This window comes from Perna viridis, chromosome 2 (genome assembly GCF_037379345.1).
Source record: "Perna viridis isolate PV_CMFRI_1.1 ecotype Kerala chromosome 2, ASM3737934v1, whole genome shotgun sequence".
Lineage (NCBI taxonomy): Eukaryota > Metazoa > Mollusca > Bivalvia > Mytilida > Mytilidae > Perna > Perna viridis.
Window position 1 is genome coordinate 33,533,787 of NC_142446.1, and position 17,051 is coordinate 33,550,837.

A 17,051-nucleotide genomic window follows, 5' to 3' on the forward strand; every position below is an offset into this window, starting at 1 on the left:
TCCAGTTTAAGCACACCCAGACTAAACCTTTTGAGTTACACACTGATGCCATATCAGAATATAGGTGAAGAAACCAGAGTAATTCATTTTGGAAGCAGAGGTCTAACCAAATCAGAGGAAAACTATCCTGCACACAATTTTGAATTTTGAGCATTGAAGTGGGCCATAGTAGACAAATTCCATGACTACCTGTATGGACACCAGTTCAAAGTCATGACAGACAGTAACCCACTCCCTTATGTTTTGACAGCCGCCAAGTTGGATGCAACCGGTCATCGTTGGCTTGCAACATTAGCAGCTTACGAATTTGAGATTCTGTACCGGCCAGGTAAATCCAATGCGGATGCTGATGCCATGTCACGGATTCCAATTGACATCGATAAAGACTCTGTTAGAACTATCTGCAACTCAACTCAACCTTTACTTGTGGATGCAGTAGCCATAACATCTGATGTAGTTGACATTGCAGGAATAGACATGTACACTGATGTTTCCAAAGATATTAACTGGGAAGTAGCACAAGCCAGTGATCCGGAACTTCAGCTATCGATTAAGCTCATCAAATCTGGACAACGCCCGAAGAAAGGCCAAGTTCCAAGCAGTCCCATCCAAAGACAGTATGAACACCTGAAGTTGATTAACAACATATTCCGTAGAAAGATCACAGTTGATGGAAAAGAAAGATGTCAGCTTGTATTGCCGACGAAACATATACCAGCAGTACTGGGCTTACTTCATGATAAGATGGGCCATCCGGTAGAGATAGAACCATTAGTCTTGTCCGGGATAGATTCTACTGGCCAGGAATGAATAAAGATATTGAGAATTGGATCAAGCACTGTGAGCGTTGCCTCAAACGTAAGAAAACTCCAGACACAGCACTACTTGTTAACATCCAGTTTACACACCCTCTTGTGTTAATCTGTATCGACTACCTTTCACTAGAACCATCAAAAGGAGGGCAACAAGATGTTTTAGTAGTGACAGATCATTTCACCCGATACGCCAAGAATTACCCAACTAAAAACCAAACAGCTCGAACCACTGCAAAGACTCTGTTGAATTCATTCATTGTCAACTATGGATTTCCCAGTTACATACATTCAGATCAGGGACCAGCATTTGGAAGTAAGCTCATCAAGGAGTTATGCAAAATAGCAAGAATTAAGAAGTCCCGTTCAACACCGTACCACCCAATGGATAATGGGATGACAGAGCGTTTCAACAGGACTTTATTGGGAATGTTGGGAACTTTGGACCCAGGCAAGACGACTAACTGGAAAGCGCACGTGTCACCATTAGTTCATGCATACAACTGCACTCGCCATGAGGCTACAGGACAATCACCCCACTTCTTGATACTTGGACGAGAGCCAAAGTTACCAGTTGACCTTGCTTTTGGACTTACCACAGAGAAGGAGTTAAAGTCACAGTCTAAGTATATTTAAGAGTTGAAAGAACGCTTAGCTGGGCATATAAATTAGCATCAGAAGCCGCAGAAAAGACTAGACTGAAACAGAAAGAAGTTTATGGCCTGAAGAGTCGAGGAGCTAAAGTAGAATCTGGAGATAGAGTTTTGGTGAAAAAGGTGGCATTCGACGGAAAGCATAAACTTGCTGATAGATGGGAACAAAATATTTTCATCGTTATTGATCAGCCTAATACAGAAATTCCAGTTAATACGGTTCAACCTGAATCTGGTAATGGAAGGAAACGTACACTTCATCGGAACCTACTATTGCCTATTGGATATATGTCACAGTACAATCCAGCGCCGGATGAGCCCCAGAAGTCATTACCCAAACCTATTCCTCGACCTAGAATTCGACTTCAAAGAAATTGCCCACCAAGGAGGACTCAGATGATGAAAGCATCTCCAGTGAAGATTCCGTCGTGTGGGTAGTTCCTGGACCAGACGTTTATAGCACCACATCCAGTGTTATTTCTGAAACCGATGGTCATAATATTCTCACCGACGTAGATGTATCAGAGAGTCAAGCGGGGACGCCCAACCTGATGTTGTTGATGACGTCAGGGAAGACTCCGACCCAGGAAGCGCTTCCGGCCTAGATGAAACGCACCAGGAAATTGAACCTGTTGATGTTCGAGAGGAACCAGTCGTTGTGAGAGAGTTACCTCCAGTTGAGGTACTGGCGGATATACCTCCTGTTCAGCCACGACGTTCTGTTAGAGCTATAACTGAACCCAAGTGGTTGGCACCATGTGATTATGTCACCAAAGCAGCAGTACCTGTTCGTTTTACTGCAGACTGGAAATTGAAAGCTGATTATATTTCAGATTTTTTATCCAGACGTATATTTTCAAGGATGGAGATTGAAGCAGGTAGAGCTATGTTGTCAGTGATTACTGAAAGAGCGTCAGATTAATTTTTAACTTTTAGTATGTTTCTGTGTTTTGTGTGATAAATTAGAATTGTTTATTCAGTACATGTATTGACGGTTTAATCATTAACATTAACAGTTTGATTATTCTTTTGTATATTATAATTACCGATTTCTTTTTAGCTGATGCAGTAAAATATGGTAATTTTTCAGATAGTTATGAAGAAGTCCTTGCATTCAGTATTTTGAGGATAATATTCGTGATTTGTATGTATGGTGAATTATAATAAAAAAAAAGGACGAAGTCCTCATAATGGTAATCAATCCGAATTAAACCTTTGAACTTAGAACCACCGAGAGCCTGATTTCAGTCTGACAGGAAGTTAACTTGTAATACTAAGGGCAATACAAATCAAGGATATTCTTTGGTTGTTGGAAGCAGTTTCTGAATAATATGACAGGTGCTTTTTGCTTTTTGGTTTCGTATCTTAAAGAAAAAAAAAACAATCTTGGTCGATGATTATTTTCAAAAAAATATATCAACATATTCAACTTCGCCCTATAACAGGTTACACCTGTCTCATTGAATTGGAAAGTAACGATATCTGATGAGTACAAAAACTGAATACTTATATTTTTAAAAATTGAAAAGGGACGGTATTTGAAAGGGACGAAAATGAAACATTTTAAGGTTACATCCGGTAGAATAATATTATCTCCCTTGAAATTTGTGTTAGCCGGTTGCTTCGCTTTGTCATCGTTAAAGTTAAATTATTTTGAAATCCGGAGATTACAAGTTATAACAATCAGTCACAATGAATATCACATCCGCAGGTAAATGAGAACTTGGCTTTAAAGAGCAGATCTCTCAAAGTTCATTCGTTGAATTTTGTATTTAGTTTCACGTGGATGACTCAGGAAAATTGACAAAATATCATTTTTGTCAACCGTTTCAAATACATAGTAGCTTAATGAACCTTTTCTGGTGTTAAAGAATTCTGTTGTCACGTAATATACCTTTTATTTATGTTTATTTATGTATTTTAAAAAATCTGATCATTCTGCAAACATGATTAACTGTATATCATGGTCACTCACTGTATACATGTTGTTTGGTGTTAACATGAGGAAGGACAATATCGGAGTGGATAAACTCAAAATTTCACCAGAACATTTCAAATACGATACAAGCACCAAATTTTATACAGTTATACCTTATTATATGCTTGTTGAAATAAAATCGTGAGCCACCTCAATTTTGCATTTTTAAAGATGGCTGCCAACTTTTAAATAGTCTACCATTTCCCCAAGAAAGGTCTTTAAGTCAAGTTAAATTGGTTTAATGTTATTATTCAAATGATTTCCAGTATTGTGAGGGTACAGATATATTACGGATATCTCAATATAGTTGCTTGACATTGTTTTTCTTTTACGTGTGCGCCAATTTACTGAAAAAGTTTAAAATCCTATTACAGGATGACTCAATAAAAAGTTCTATCTTCTTGTTCTTTTTATCTCCTGAGTAGAAAAGGGAGACTGGTTAGATCAAAAATGGTTAATTTGTTAGGAAGACAAGGTATTGATATCCCGTACTGATCCATCAGATAAAATCAAATCTGGATATACTCACCTGGCAAAACATATTCTCGAGTTCAAAAGATGGAATGAGATACCATTACCCTTAGATAAAGAGCAAATAGATGATGGCCAGGATATTGAAACAATAAACAGTTTATAACTCTCAGATATATATATTAATGTGTGTGTATGTAACCATCAAGTATATCAAAATACATTGTGTTACATGTACTTGATGTCACACTGGAAAGGAGAATAACGTGGCTTTTTACCCATTATGAAATTAGAGTTTTTAAAAGAAGGAATATCTGAATGATATTGTTCAACTTTTGGCAATGCAGATATTTTTATTTACATTGTAGATATTTCAAAAGTTACTAACCTGGCATATGAAACACAATTTATAGTAAGATCTGTAGATTAAAAAATGAAAGTATACTATCATTTAGGAAAAGTATTGCTTCAAATTCATTTATTTAATTTCTAACCAAAAAATAACCATGATAACATTTTCCAAACTTTCTAGAATTTGTGGGGTGGTATCCCAAATGTGGGGGTGGGGGATTACACCTAATACTTGTATCAGGGGATATTTCCAACGTTATAACCCGAATTGATTATTATGCATTACACTCAGGGATATTTGGCTCTTAAACACTCATGTCAGAGTTTTAAATCTGTGTGAGTGGTTGAAACAGTGTGTCTGTTAGATTTTTTCTGGGTGAAATACGAGTGTTACACCCACCAATATGGGACATCATATATTCCGATTGTTGATTGTGTACGAAGAATCACTGACCTGGGTGTAAATTCACCCAGCACTGTGAAGTTAATCTCATTGATTTCTGTAGACAATATTGGCACCAGCTGCAAGCAATACGATTCAGTTTTTGATTTGTCTGGCTTTAATCAATGCTGTCTTCAAAATAAAACAGCGGTGTTGGCTAGGTGAAATCTGGGTGTTAAACACTGACTATGTTGGTGTAATACCGAGTTACATGCAGGACAGACTTTAGTGTTAGAGAACCATTCCACTCTGAGTGTAGTGTAGCTTATGTTTATTGTTCAGCCCATGGTAAACATGTTCATTTTTTTACATGCTTTTTTGTTAAATTGATATTACATGTATGTCTGAATCTTTTTGACATTTACTTTTTTTATCCCAAATACACTCATATGTACAAGAGAAATCAAGGGAATTATGATGATTTGAGTACATTTATAAAATTACTGTAGTAGAATTGCAATAGAATTTGTTACAATACTGCCAAACAATGTTAATAAAGAAAATTGTTCTTTTTTTGCAGCTGGTGTGATATCACTCTTGGATGAACCAGAGCCACAATTGAAGGTATTATTAAGTTTTATTATTAATTATATTTTCATTGCTTTATTACTTGCCTAAAAAAATAACCTGACAGTTTCTTATGTTGTACATGTAGATCTGATGACTCGCATGTCTCTAAAGAAGACAAATCAATTTTACATTGAAACTAGGCCATACTTAAAATAATATTTTTTTCCTTTACCCAAGCCTGGCTTTTTTCCCCAAAAAATTAATCTGGTTCTGTAAAAGCCGTCAACAAAGCAGTGCAAATGTTGCTTTGAAAATTAAAAGTAAAAAAAATCTTGTCAGAGAATGGCAATAAAGTTATTTGGATAGGGCCTGTTTTTTATGGGTAGGTAGGGTAAGGGGAAAATTAATTATGACCCAAACTGCATTTCTGACATCCATGTTAAGATTTTGATTTTAAGTTTTTTGATTAAGTCAGTTTTGATGTAAACTACTTGTGGTAGGTCATTCAGATTTGTTTATGCTGTTGTATTAGCATTACTACATCACAATTCTGTATCATGCAGTCTTGTCTATTGACTCAGTGACTTTGAAATTTGTTGTGAGACTTCTGATTAGCTCACTTTAACATGAACTACTTGTATTAGGCCAGTGATACAATGTATTTACTATTAAGTTGCATAAGTAACACTTTAGCATGTATATCTGTTTTATGCATATAGCCCTGCTTAGTGATAATGTTTGCCCTAAAGTAAGGTACATGTTACCTTTTACATAAAATTCTTTCTTTCCCCAGTTGAAAGCTTCCCAATACGTAAAAAAAAAATGGCTAAAAATAATCACAAATTGATGTAAGATTAACTATTTCCCAATTGGTAGTTGAAGGATAGAATATGGTGTTGCTGCTTCAAGTTACATTTAATTATTTATGACTTATCTTTTCCTTGATATCCTCTATAAAATGAATCATTTTAAATGCAAATTCCAGACTTTGTACAGTTTTTCAAAATTTTAATGACAAAAAAATGACACAAAGTGACATATTTTCCCAATAAAAGAGGATGAGGTACATTGTAAATATAGTTTTGAAAAAGGCTAACAATACCGCTGCTGCAGTTACTATTAAATTTTTGAATAACATCAACCATATGCAATAGTTGAGAAGTATCTCTGTGATAACAGTTTATAATGTTGTAGTTTTAGATTGAGGAATAAAAGAATGTTAACATCTTTTTTTTATATATTTTGCACATGGTCTATGCCTTTTTAGGATCAGTTGAAACACAAATGTGGATTTTAAGTACAAAATAAAAAAATTCAAAATCAAAGACAGAAACACTTATTACCTACAAATTTCTTCTTTTAAATTTAATAATGTAGATTTTCTTTTTGTTTTATATAAATATCAACATTATACTTAAACCACTATTAATAGACTGAGGCCAAATTAACTATAATGCCTTGGTTTTCATGCCATTTGTTTCTCTTTAGTGTGTATACCATGTAAATAAAATAAAAACCAAAAAAAGCATTCATCTAGATATGAGTAATTCAAAAAGTAACCTCATTACTTTTTAGGGACATTCAAAATGTTAAAAAAATGCCTTTTCCATACTTGTTTTCATTACATGTGATCTGAAAACCAAGGAAATAATTAAAAATGGCATAGAATTAAATTTTCTCATGAAAATGTGTGTTTATAAAACTTTATCCAAGTAAGATATCTCATTTCCCTTCATTGTACATTACAGGTGTTTGCACTAGAGAAGCTGAATAGGATTGTAAATACTTTCTGGGCTGAAATATCAGAGGCTATTGATAAAATGTAAGTAACATTTTTAGTGCAACTGTCCAGTTAATCTAGGACATTTCATTAGGAAATAGACACTTCATCTAAAGACGACCCAACTATGTCCCCAGAAGTCAACTATTTACTTGCTGTAATGTGTATGTTTATCTTTAATGATTAGAAATCTAGAGTTCAGAAAACTGACTTTGTATACTAGCCTTGGAAGATCATTATGTTGTCAGCTGGTTTGTCTTATACTTAAATCGTCTCTTACAACTTAAATTTAAAACATGTAAAATACATAAAAGCAACACATAATAGAATTGTTTTATGTGATTGAACATAGACCCAGAATTTTCCCTAAGAAGCATCTGGAGGCCAAATTGCATGTTTCAAACACACTTTTGATCTGTTAAAACTGAGTTTTTCTTTACAACTTTATGCAACATTATTAGTTCATAGTTGTTTTTAGCAGGTTCCAGCAAAAATCAGGGAAAACCCTGTGACATGTATACATTTTATGTTTATGATTTTTTAGTGTTAACTTTAAATTTACTGATAGTGGAAACATTCAATGAAATTACTGTTAAATAACTAAAGAAAAATAGTGATTTTTTCCTAAAGTAGGTTTTTTCTTTAGCCACTTACATAATTTACAATGTGTGCATTCCATTAAGTTCATTAAATAATTCTTTTTCAAGTAGAAACAAATTATGTCATGAAATGGGTTTCATAGTGTGGAACTAAATAAACAATCAATGTTTACATTTGAACCTTGGAATAATTAGTAGAAAGTAAAAAAAAAGTTATCATTCACAATGGCAGTCAAATGTAACTGTTTTGAGAAACAACAAAATATATGAAAAATAGAGGTTTTAATATTATTGCTTCCTGCTTACTCTTAAAAGCTTTATATTTTTTTAATATTGGTAGTGTTGCTTATTATTGACAGGATGAAAATTTTGTCGTAATTTAAAAGCATTGTTGAGTTTCTTTTTCATTGTCGATTCATGTTTTAAGCTAATTGGTTTTTACCCTGTTTATGTGTATCTTACTATTTTAGTGAAATTTTGTATGAAGATGTGGCATTTAAACACAGTGAACTGGCTGCTTTGGTTGCATCAAAGGTATGAACACTGAAAACTAAGAAAGGTCAAATGTCATAACTATCAGTATGTCACATTTTGTTTGAATATAAATTGTAAGCACTGATCCTTGTTCTTTACTGTGAATATTTTACTTAAGACTAGAGGTCATATGCTTTGTACAAATGCAAACAATTCATATAATGTATTTGAGGTTAAGTTATATCAATCATATTATCATACCAATGGATTTCTTGTGTATTACTATATGGAGATTATGTTATACTTGTAAATTGACAATGGTCATACATCATGTAAACGATTCTTGGCTGTGAAGGCAACTATTGATTTTTTGCCCAACAATTACTTCATAAGAGCTATTCCAGTAAATAATTTGTCCCCAAGGAAACCCTTGTATTACCCCACACTATAATATTGCATTGGTTACAACAAATTGTATGCATTTACCCCAAATACATTTGTTACATAAAATAACTTTACTTTGGGATGGGGTAGGTTGTCAATTTTCTGGTACTGCCCTTTTTACATGTCAACTTCCCATGATAGTGGTATAAGGTACTTAATAGAGCCAAATACAAAATGCTAGTTTAGCTTGAATGTAGGTTTTCAAATTTCGGAGCAGGCTCATTCAAATACATTGGATGCAAATTTGCAATATCCTTTTCCCTATTTCCCATAAAAGTTTTCCAAATGTAAACATTCCTGCTGCCTCTAACACCAACTTGTTGTTGTTTTTTTTAGGTATACTACCACCTTGGAGCCTTTGATGAGTCACTTACATATGCTCTAGGAGCAGGGAATCTCTTTAATGTCAACGATACATCGGAATACGTGGAAACTATTATTGGTAGGAAGCATATGTATTACATAAGCAAACTTATTTTCTTGTCAAAGAGATTGTAGTTCATGTATAAGGTTGGAAAATTTTTTATTTTTGAAAGTATTCTTTTTTTCAGAAAAGATTGAAGTTAAAGAGATTATTTTGTTCTATAAAACAACAAAAACAGCCTGAAACTGAAACATTAACTTAATATTTTACATTAGCCAGTCTTCAAGAAGACAATAATTAACACTTAGAATAGTGACTGCATGATTTACTGCCAGACATTATTTTTCTAGACTTCACCTTCCATACAAAAATTTTATTTCTGGAGCACTTGAAAAATTGAATACCATATTTCATTTTGACCGTTGGAGTATGCAGTAAGCAAATTAGTTCCATTCTAATTGCCATAATTGTTTGATATTGTCTGTTAATAGCAAAATGTATTGATCACTACACCAAGTTACGAGTTGCCAACATTGATGCTGGTGAAGGCGAACATGTCCCAATTGATGAGAGACTTGAGGCTATTGTCAACCGAATGTTTCAGCGCTGTTTGAATGATAAACAGTTTAAACAGGTTTGTACCTGATAGCAATACATGTAGAAAGATATAACTCATTTATCTACAGGCCTTAGCAGGGCCTAACCATGATTTACCAGACAAAACAACTATATAAAGGGTATATTCCAGAAGTGTTGCCTGTCATTTGGTCAGATACAAAATATAATTGCTTTACCAACTTAAAGTTTTCCTGTCATTGCTTTTGGTTCTTAGGTTCTTGTACAAGTCTCTTCAGGTGATCAGGGATTTCTTCTGTTTTTTTTTTTTTGCATGAGTGGAAGTTTTCTCTCAAGTAGAAGAAATCGAAAGTTTCAATAAAGACAAGTGTAAATAAACATCCAAAAATGCTGCCTTTTAAAGATGATTCACCTAGAGGAGAACATTGTAATGTTTTTCCACAACTACCATTGTGATGTCTATTTGCAAACATCAATGTCTACAAATTAACATCTTCTGTGTTATACCATTCACAAGGTAATATGAACTATAATATTCCAAATACCTATGGAAGAAGAGGTTATGTTCTCAGTATGATTGCTTCACAATGTCAGTTTGCCATAGGTCATTTTCCATAAATATTTGCCATTTCCAGAATAATTCAACTTAGTATGATGTGTTAATATGTATTTATATATTGTTTTGAATAGGCTGTTGGTATAGCTTTAGAGACAAGAAGAATTGATGTATTTGAAAAAGCCATTTTACAAGCAGTAAGTAAATGTTAAAATGATTTACTTTCTTCTGTAATCTCAGGGAGAAGTTTGATTCTTTCCTTGTTGAGAAATGAAGTGTTTTACATTAGTACCTTATTAGCAAAAAGTTCATCATGCTGAAATCTATTGAAATATTGGCACCACTAACCATTCAGTATATGACCATATGATCCAAAATAGTATGAACTATTTGCTTTATTATAAATTTTATATTTAACTTACACTGGATCATTCGTTTGGAAAGAAATGGGAAAGCATACTCAACATCTTGAATTATGATGTCACAGTATTAATTTGAAACAAGGCAGTCCATATAATTTATAACTTAGAAGTGAAAAGTATTTTTTTTTTGGTTCCTCTAATATATGAAGTTCAGTGTCATGCATAGCAGTTTAAAAAGAGGAACAAATGGATTTCTTGATTTGATGATCAACATGTAGCACATTAAGAAAATGTTTTTAAGTACATGTCCATACGAACATTATGAGGTTTGCTTTTCAAATCCAGATTCTTTGCCACTATTTTGTTGGCTCTGGAAAATTGGGTAAAACAAGATTTAAAGTTTACAGTGAACTGCTACTGTTCTAAATTATTTCTGTCTTAATTTGCCATCCTACTTTATAAAAATGCATACGGTTTGCAAAATGTTTTATGGTTTTCAATGTAAATTAATATACAGTATGCATTGTGAATCTGAACAGGTAACTCAGTACAGGAGATATGGAGAATCACTAAGTTCTAGATTATTATAGGTAGATACAAGGCATCAAATTTACAGACTGTTAGAGATTTAGATGAACAAATCTGTGTATATTTCTACAGGATGTTTAAGGAATTGTCTTCCGTGTTCTCACGATGGATCTGTACTCAATAAATATTTTTTCTACAGGATGATGTGAATGGAATGTTATCATACAGCTTGAAAGTTTGCATGTCTCTGATTGGTAACAGACAATTTAAGAAGACTGTCCTACAAGTCCTGTCCAAGCTATACATGGGACTAGAGACACCAGATTATATAAATGTTTGTCAAGTAAGCTGACTTTAAATGCCTACATGTTAAACCTGGAAAGGGGTGTGTTAAGATTGTGTATTGCTTTAGGAAGGATTGACTGAAATTTAGTATTTAAGCTCATTTAAAAGAGAATTTTAATCAAAACTACCCTGAAATTATTTACTTGAACTCTTGGAATTTTTTTATATTTGTGTTTGGTTCAGGATGATTACTAAATTTATAGGCAAAAATATTCCTTGAAGTTAAGTTCTACTTTAGTTTAGATGTATGCAGACATTTGTAAATATGTAATATTGTTAGAGTGAACTAAATATACCATAATAATTTCAGATGCTTGGAAAATTCTAACATGGTTGCAAAAATAATTTTTTTGATCCTTTATTTCATTTCTTATTTCTTAATTACCCATTGCCATTGCCTGACATGTTATTAAATAAATCAATACTGCCCTTATCATGGAAATAAAGAAGTAAACAAAATACTAGTAAAAGTAAAATTTGACTCTGAACCAACTTTCAAACATTAAATGTTTTATTTTTTTATTTGTAGTGTTTTATTTTCCTGGATGACCCACAATCAGTTGCCGACATCCTTGAAAGGCTTATTCGAGGCACAGAGGTATGGGAGTATAAGTATGGCATAGGTTTAGGGGAAAGTTTCCATGAGACATGATTTTCTTTCACTTAAAAAAAAGAAATCTGCTTTTCCAAACCTGAATTGTACTGTTACATTTTACTTTATATCACATATTTACTTCAGATTTTGGCAATACCCGCTTTTTTTTGGCTTTGTAAAATCATTTTTGGTCAATGAGACATTACTCATAGCAGTGAAATTCTTGCTATAGATAACTACAAATTAACTCTTCTGGTTTTCTAAATACAAATTGGAGAGAAAACTATTTGACATTATTTGACATAAGTAGTTTTTTCATGAAAGAAGTGGAATGCTTATGAAGTTGCCTTTTGATAAAACAAACAGATGCTTGATATAACAAAAAGAGAGTGACAATCTGAGACCTAATGATGAGGTATATACACAGTAGAGGACACTATTAAGCTTTCAACATGGACTTGTACTCAGAAAAAGATAATAAGTTATACATACATGTAGAGCAAAGCAAACAAGACATTAGATAATCATATAAAGTCAATACACTCAAACAAATAAAAAGGGAGTATTACATGTCCCTTCAACTGAAAAAAGGAGTATTACATGTCCCTTCAACTGAAAAAGGGAGTATTACATGTCCCTTCAACTGAAAAAGGGAGTATTACATGTCCCTTCAACTGAAAAAGGGAGTATTACATGTCCCTTCAACTGAAAAAAGGAGTATTACATGTCCCTTCAACTGAAAAAAGGAGTATTACATGTCCCTTCAACTGAAAAAGGGAGTATTACATGTCCCTTCAACTGAAAAAGGGAGTATTACATGTCCCTTCAACTGATTGAGTAGCTGTTTAGTACAGTTTAAATAATATGGCAAAAGTAATAGAAGTGCTATAATAGCCAATGCCTCAATTCAATATATTTCTTGCAGTTTATATACATATGATCTTTCTGGATGATATTGATTTGCCATCTTTAACTAATTTTTCATTTATTTTGTGTTTTCTTGATGTTTTGGGTAGTTAAAAACGAAAAGATTACACAGCAAAAATTTCTTTGATATCTTATATAAATGTTTTTTTTTTTTATCAAAAGTTTTGAAATTTTGAATTACATTAAAATACTTAAATCACAAATCCTTTATGATATTATTATTGGCTGAGAATGGCATTTTAATACTGGACTCTTTAATTCCTTAGTTTGGCTTGATGAGTGTTCATAACCCTGACTAGTACCAAAACTTTTCGAGGGATTTGGAGGGGAGTATTTTGACTAAATTGTCTCAACTTATACAGTGCTTAACCAATTTTAAGCTTGTACACCCCCTGGCTAATGGGCTGTAATAATATCTAGCATTATATTATGGTCATACCTTTGTGTATATTTTTCAGGACAATTAAGTGACGGCATACCGGATTACCTTTGTGTCTATTTTTCAGGACAATTTACTGATGGCATACCAGATTGCGTTTGACTTATATGATAGTGCTACACAACAGTTTTTACAGAGAGTCACCAATGCTTTAAGATCTACAGTACCTCTACCTGAACCTGAGAAACCAGCTTCTAAAACAGATGATGAAAAAAAGGAAAGGTTGGTGTTGACAAAATTTTTACTGTTGAGTAAATGTTTTTTTTTTACCACAATGTGAAGATTGATAGGAGTTTTAAATGAAGCTCACTCATATTTCACTCTGTTTGTCATGATTTTTTTCTAATGATGGATCTTAAATTTTCAAATTTATCGTCAATTCTTTATATCATAAAGTACATGTCAAGTTAATTTTCCATGTTTTTCACATTTGGTAATAAGGAGTTGTTGCCCTTTTTTGTGAAAAATGACTTATAAAAAGTTTTTTAAAGCTTGTAGAGAGGAAGTGACTGTAATTTCAAGATCAACTTTATATACTTAAAAAATGCAGTGGATAATTTGAGTGGATGCAATTGTTATATCTCTGGAAAACAAATGTTACGAACTTGAGATACAGTTTATTAAAAGTTTCACTATATTGTTTTGATGAACCCTTGATTTAATTTCTATGATATATATTTATCTGCAGTGAAATGGAAGTTGATGACAGTAAAACACAAGCAACCGAAGCTACAAAAGGAACTGATGCATCAACAGTAAAATCTGAACCACAGAAGCCTTTAGTAAGAGTTGTAACATAGAACAGTTGAACCTGTTTCTGAATACTCAAATGTTACTAAGTACCATTCTGTGTAAAAATCAGGCGATTGGTGGCTCATCATTTTGATCAATTTTGTCTTTTTTTGCCTCAACACCTCAAGTATATTCAATATATCTTGAAAACAGCTGAAAAGCAATATAAATTTATCCTGATGTATCTGTGACATAAATATTTTTTTTACTCCTTTATATATAGGAAAAAATTGCAGGAAATTTTTACACCATTTATCTGTAGTGCATGTGAACTAATTTTGATCTATCAATATCTTAAAAAGGCAAACTTTACTAACACCTTGATGGTTATTTCTGGAGGTTGCGAGATGTAAACACTGGAATTATGCAATAAAATCACTGCATTTACAACCAGACATACTCAATTGTCCATTGATATTTAAATGTTCTGTAAAACTGTCTAAACCAAACACCTGTCTAAAGTGAAAAAGAATGTTAGATGTGAAAGTTTTCAGCTTTATGGTCTATTAGTGTATGTACATACATCTGCAGCTTAAAATTTGAAACCCTGTAAAGACGTTGGTTCAGTAAGGACAAAATTTGGCCTAAAAAAAGTCTTCATGTATAAAATTTTATTTTGTTTCTCCAGCTCTTTAATGTGCTTTATAGTTGATTTGATTGATTTATAGTAACATATACGGTCCTATATGCCCTTCAAACTTGGCTGAGATCGGGAAAATCTGCTAAAAAAGTTAGAAAACACCTAATTTTGTGCAGTTTTTCACTCTTTTAAAAATGGCCCCATGTGTGTTGACTCTCATGCTTCATATATTTTGTGTATAATTGTCAGTTACTACTCATGTAAAAATATCTTGAGTCAACAGATGTGTGGCCACTTCCATTCTAAATAAAAACCATCTTAAATATTGCAGAAATGTTAAAATTTTTTTTGTAAACATTACATAAATGCATACTGTTATTTCTGAAATAACGTAATAAATCTTGTCAAAAACATCTTGTATTCAGTGTTTGCGCCCATTTTACTATACTACTACTACCTAGAAATCAGCTTTAATAAAATTTCACAAATGCCCAAATTATGGGGTCAAAAGGGGTCCTTACTGAACTTTCTCCTTTAGTGTGCTGATCTGTATAATGGGCTGTACCCTATATACCCTGTATTAGTCAGGCATTAATTTTCTGTTTAACGGGAACTATGTATTTTACAGAATGTGGAGCATTAATCAGACATGATTTTTTTCTGCTTTTTAGCAGAATTCCACTATTTTAAATCTGGATTTTACCGTTACGATTTATGATTTGCATTCTTGTGTAATGTTATGGACATATTAAGCATGAGATAAAAATTAAACCAGCCAGTTTTGTATTCAATTGATTTTCTATTTACAGAGTGATGAAGAAAAAAAGATACAAGAAAAAGTACAAAAATTACAGACCATACTTGGGGGAGATCTGACCATTGGACATCATTTACAGTTCCTCATAAGAAATAATAAAACAGATATGTTGATATTGAAAAATACAAAGGTAAATTGAGTGTTTATATATAATAATGGGTATAGTAATCTAAAAAGTCTGTGAAGACTTGGTAATTTAAGAATTTTGAGAGCACTCATCTGTTACAAAAAGTTACATTTTTGGAACCTCACTTTGACATGAAGGCAATTTATATTTACATATACTTGCAATAAACATATAAGCATATGTTTAAATAAAATCAGTTGAAAATATTAAATTTTATAATTGGGTTTGGCCCACTGGAACACTTTGTTAAATTCACGATGAGGGCAGCATGGTGCTAGATAATAACTGCATGGTGTAGCACTATGTTAAATTTGTCTAGGGAAACCTGTTTAAAACAGATGTCTCTTTATAGGTGTATTAGGAACCAGTAGCTTGTAATTTGAATTGTTAATTGAGAAATAGATATATTAGATAAATTTAAATTCATTTAAATTTTGTTCAGAAATAACTGAGTTGTCTTCCTTTGTTTCAGGATGCTGTTAGAAATTCAGTGTGTCACTCATCAACTGTGATAGCCAACTCCTTCATGCATTGTGGAACAACTTGTGATCAATTTTTAAGGTATAATGAATTTAGAACTTGAAATATTTTGCATTTAATCATATTAACATTTGTTCATGTCTCTAATATAATGAAAGCCTTACCCTGCCTATTTAACCTATAAAACAAACTACAGAGAAAGAAGTGTCAAAAAGTTATTGCTGAATTTATTTTTAAAAGCCTGTCTACTGAGCGATAATATCTGGCAAATATAACATAACCTATAAAAACTGGAAAACATTTTGATATATATTTATCACTTTTTGTTAGAATTGTTTTGTTGCAGAAAAAAAGCCCCATGGTTTCCTGATACTTCAAATTATGGGGTTTTGAAAGCCAAAAGATGGGGTTTCTGGCATGTATTAGCTTGAGCACTACTTTCTGTCTCTCTGAAAGAAAAGTCTTATCTTTTGATAAGGATTGAACTTTTTGAACTTTCTTCAAAAGTACAATTTATTGCATCTACTTAATGTCCTACTTAATTTCTCATCTTGGGACAGAAGAATTGAACACAGACATAATTTTTTTCTGTTTTAAAACAGAATTTCCCTTTCTCATTTTGATTTTTACCATTACAGCTCATGTCTTTTTTTATATAGTGTATTGGATTGTGGATTTCTGATTTTTTGACAACTTAGGAACATCATGTCTGCCAAATACACATGCTAAAGTGGTAAAACTTGGTACATTGCTCATCATGATGAAACTTGGTACACATGCTTCAGTGGTTAAACTTGGTACAAATGCCTTGAAATATAGCAAAACTCTTAACAAATTCTTAACATTTGACACAATTTTTTGTAGAGATAATTTAGAATGGTTAGCCAGAGCAACAAACTGGGCCAAGTTTTCAGCTACAGCCAGTTTAGGTGTCATACATAAGGTAAATATATTACAAACAATTTTGTTCACATCTTTGCCCTACCTGTGCACCTGGTATACTCCAAGTACTTAGTGGAGTCTTGTTTGCTTTTACTTTCTGCTTTATC

At 32.7% G+C, this 17,051-nt stretch overlaps 1 protein-coding gene across 1 annotated transcript in view; it reads left to right on the plus strand.

Moving 5' to 3' along the window:
- The first annotated feature begins 3,030 nt into the window (after positions 1–3,030).
- The window catches only part of LOC148624727 (26S proteasome non-ATPase regulatory subunit 1-like), a 153,749-nt gene continuing 139,728 nt past the window's right edge, over positions 3,031–17,051 (plus strand). The window contains exons 1-14 of the mRNA XM_088567584.1: positions 3,031–3,176; positions 5,228–5,271; positions 6,966–7,039; positions 8,067–8,130; positions 8,851–8,956; positions 9,370–9,512; positions 10,145–10,207; positions 11,100–11,243; positions 11,775–11,843; positions 13,274–13,428; positions 13,895–13,988; positions 15,388–15,525; positions 15,995–16,083; positions 16,867–16,945. Coding sequence (XP_088423710.1) covers positions 3,158–3,176; positions 5,228–5,271; positions 6,966–7,039; positions 8,067–8,130; positions 8,851–8,956; positions 9,370–9,512; positions 10,145–10,207; positions 11,100–11,243; positions 11,775–11,843; positions 13,274–13,428; positions 13,895–13,988; positions 15,388–15,525; positions 15,995–16,083; positions 16,867–16,945 — 1,281 coding nt within the window. The 5' untranslated portion in view covers positions 3,031–3,157. The remainder of the gene's footprint in view (positions 3,177–5,227; positions 5,272–6,965; positions 7,040–8,066; positions 8,131–8,850; positions 8,957–9,369; positions 9,513–10,144; positions 10,208–11,099; positions 11,244–11,774; positions 11,844–13,273; positions 13,429–13,894; positions 13,989–15,387; positions 15,526–15,994; positions 16,084–16,866; positions 16,946–17,051) is intronic.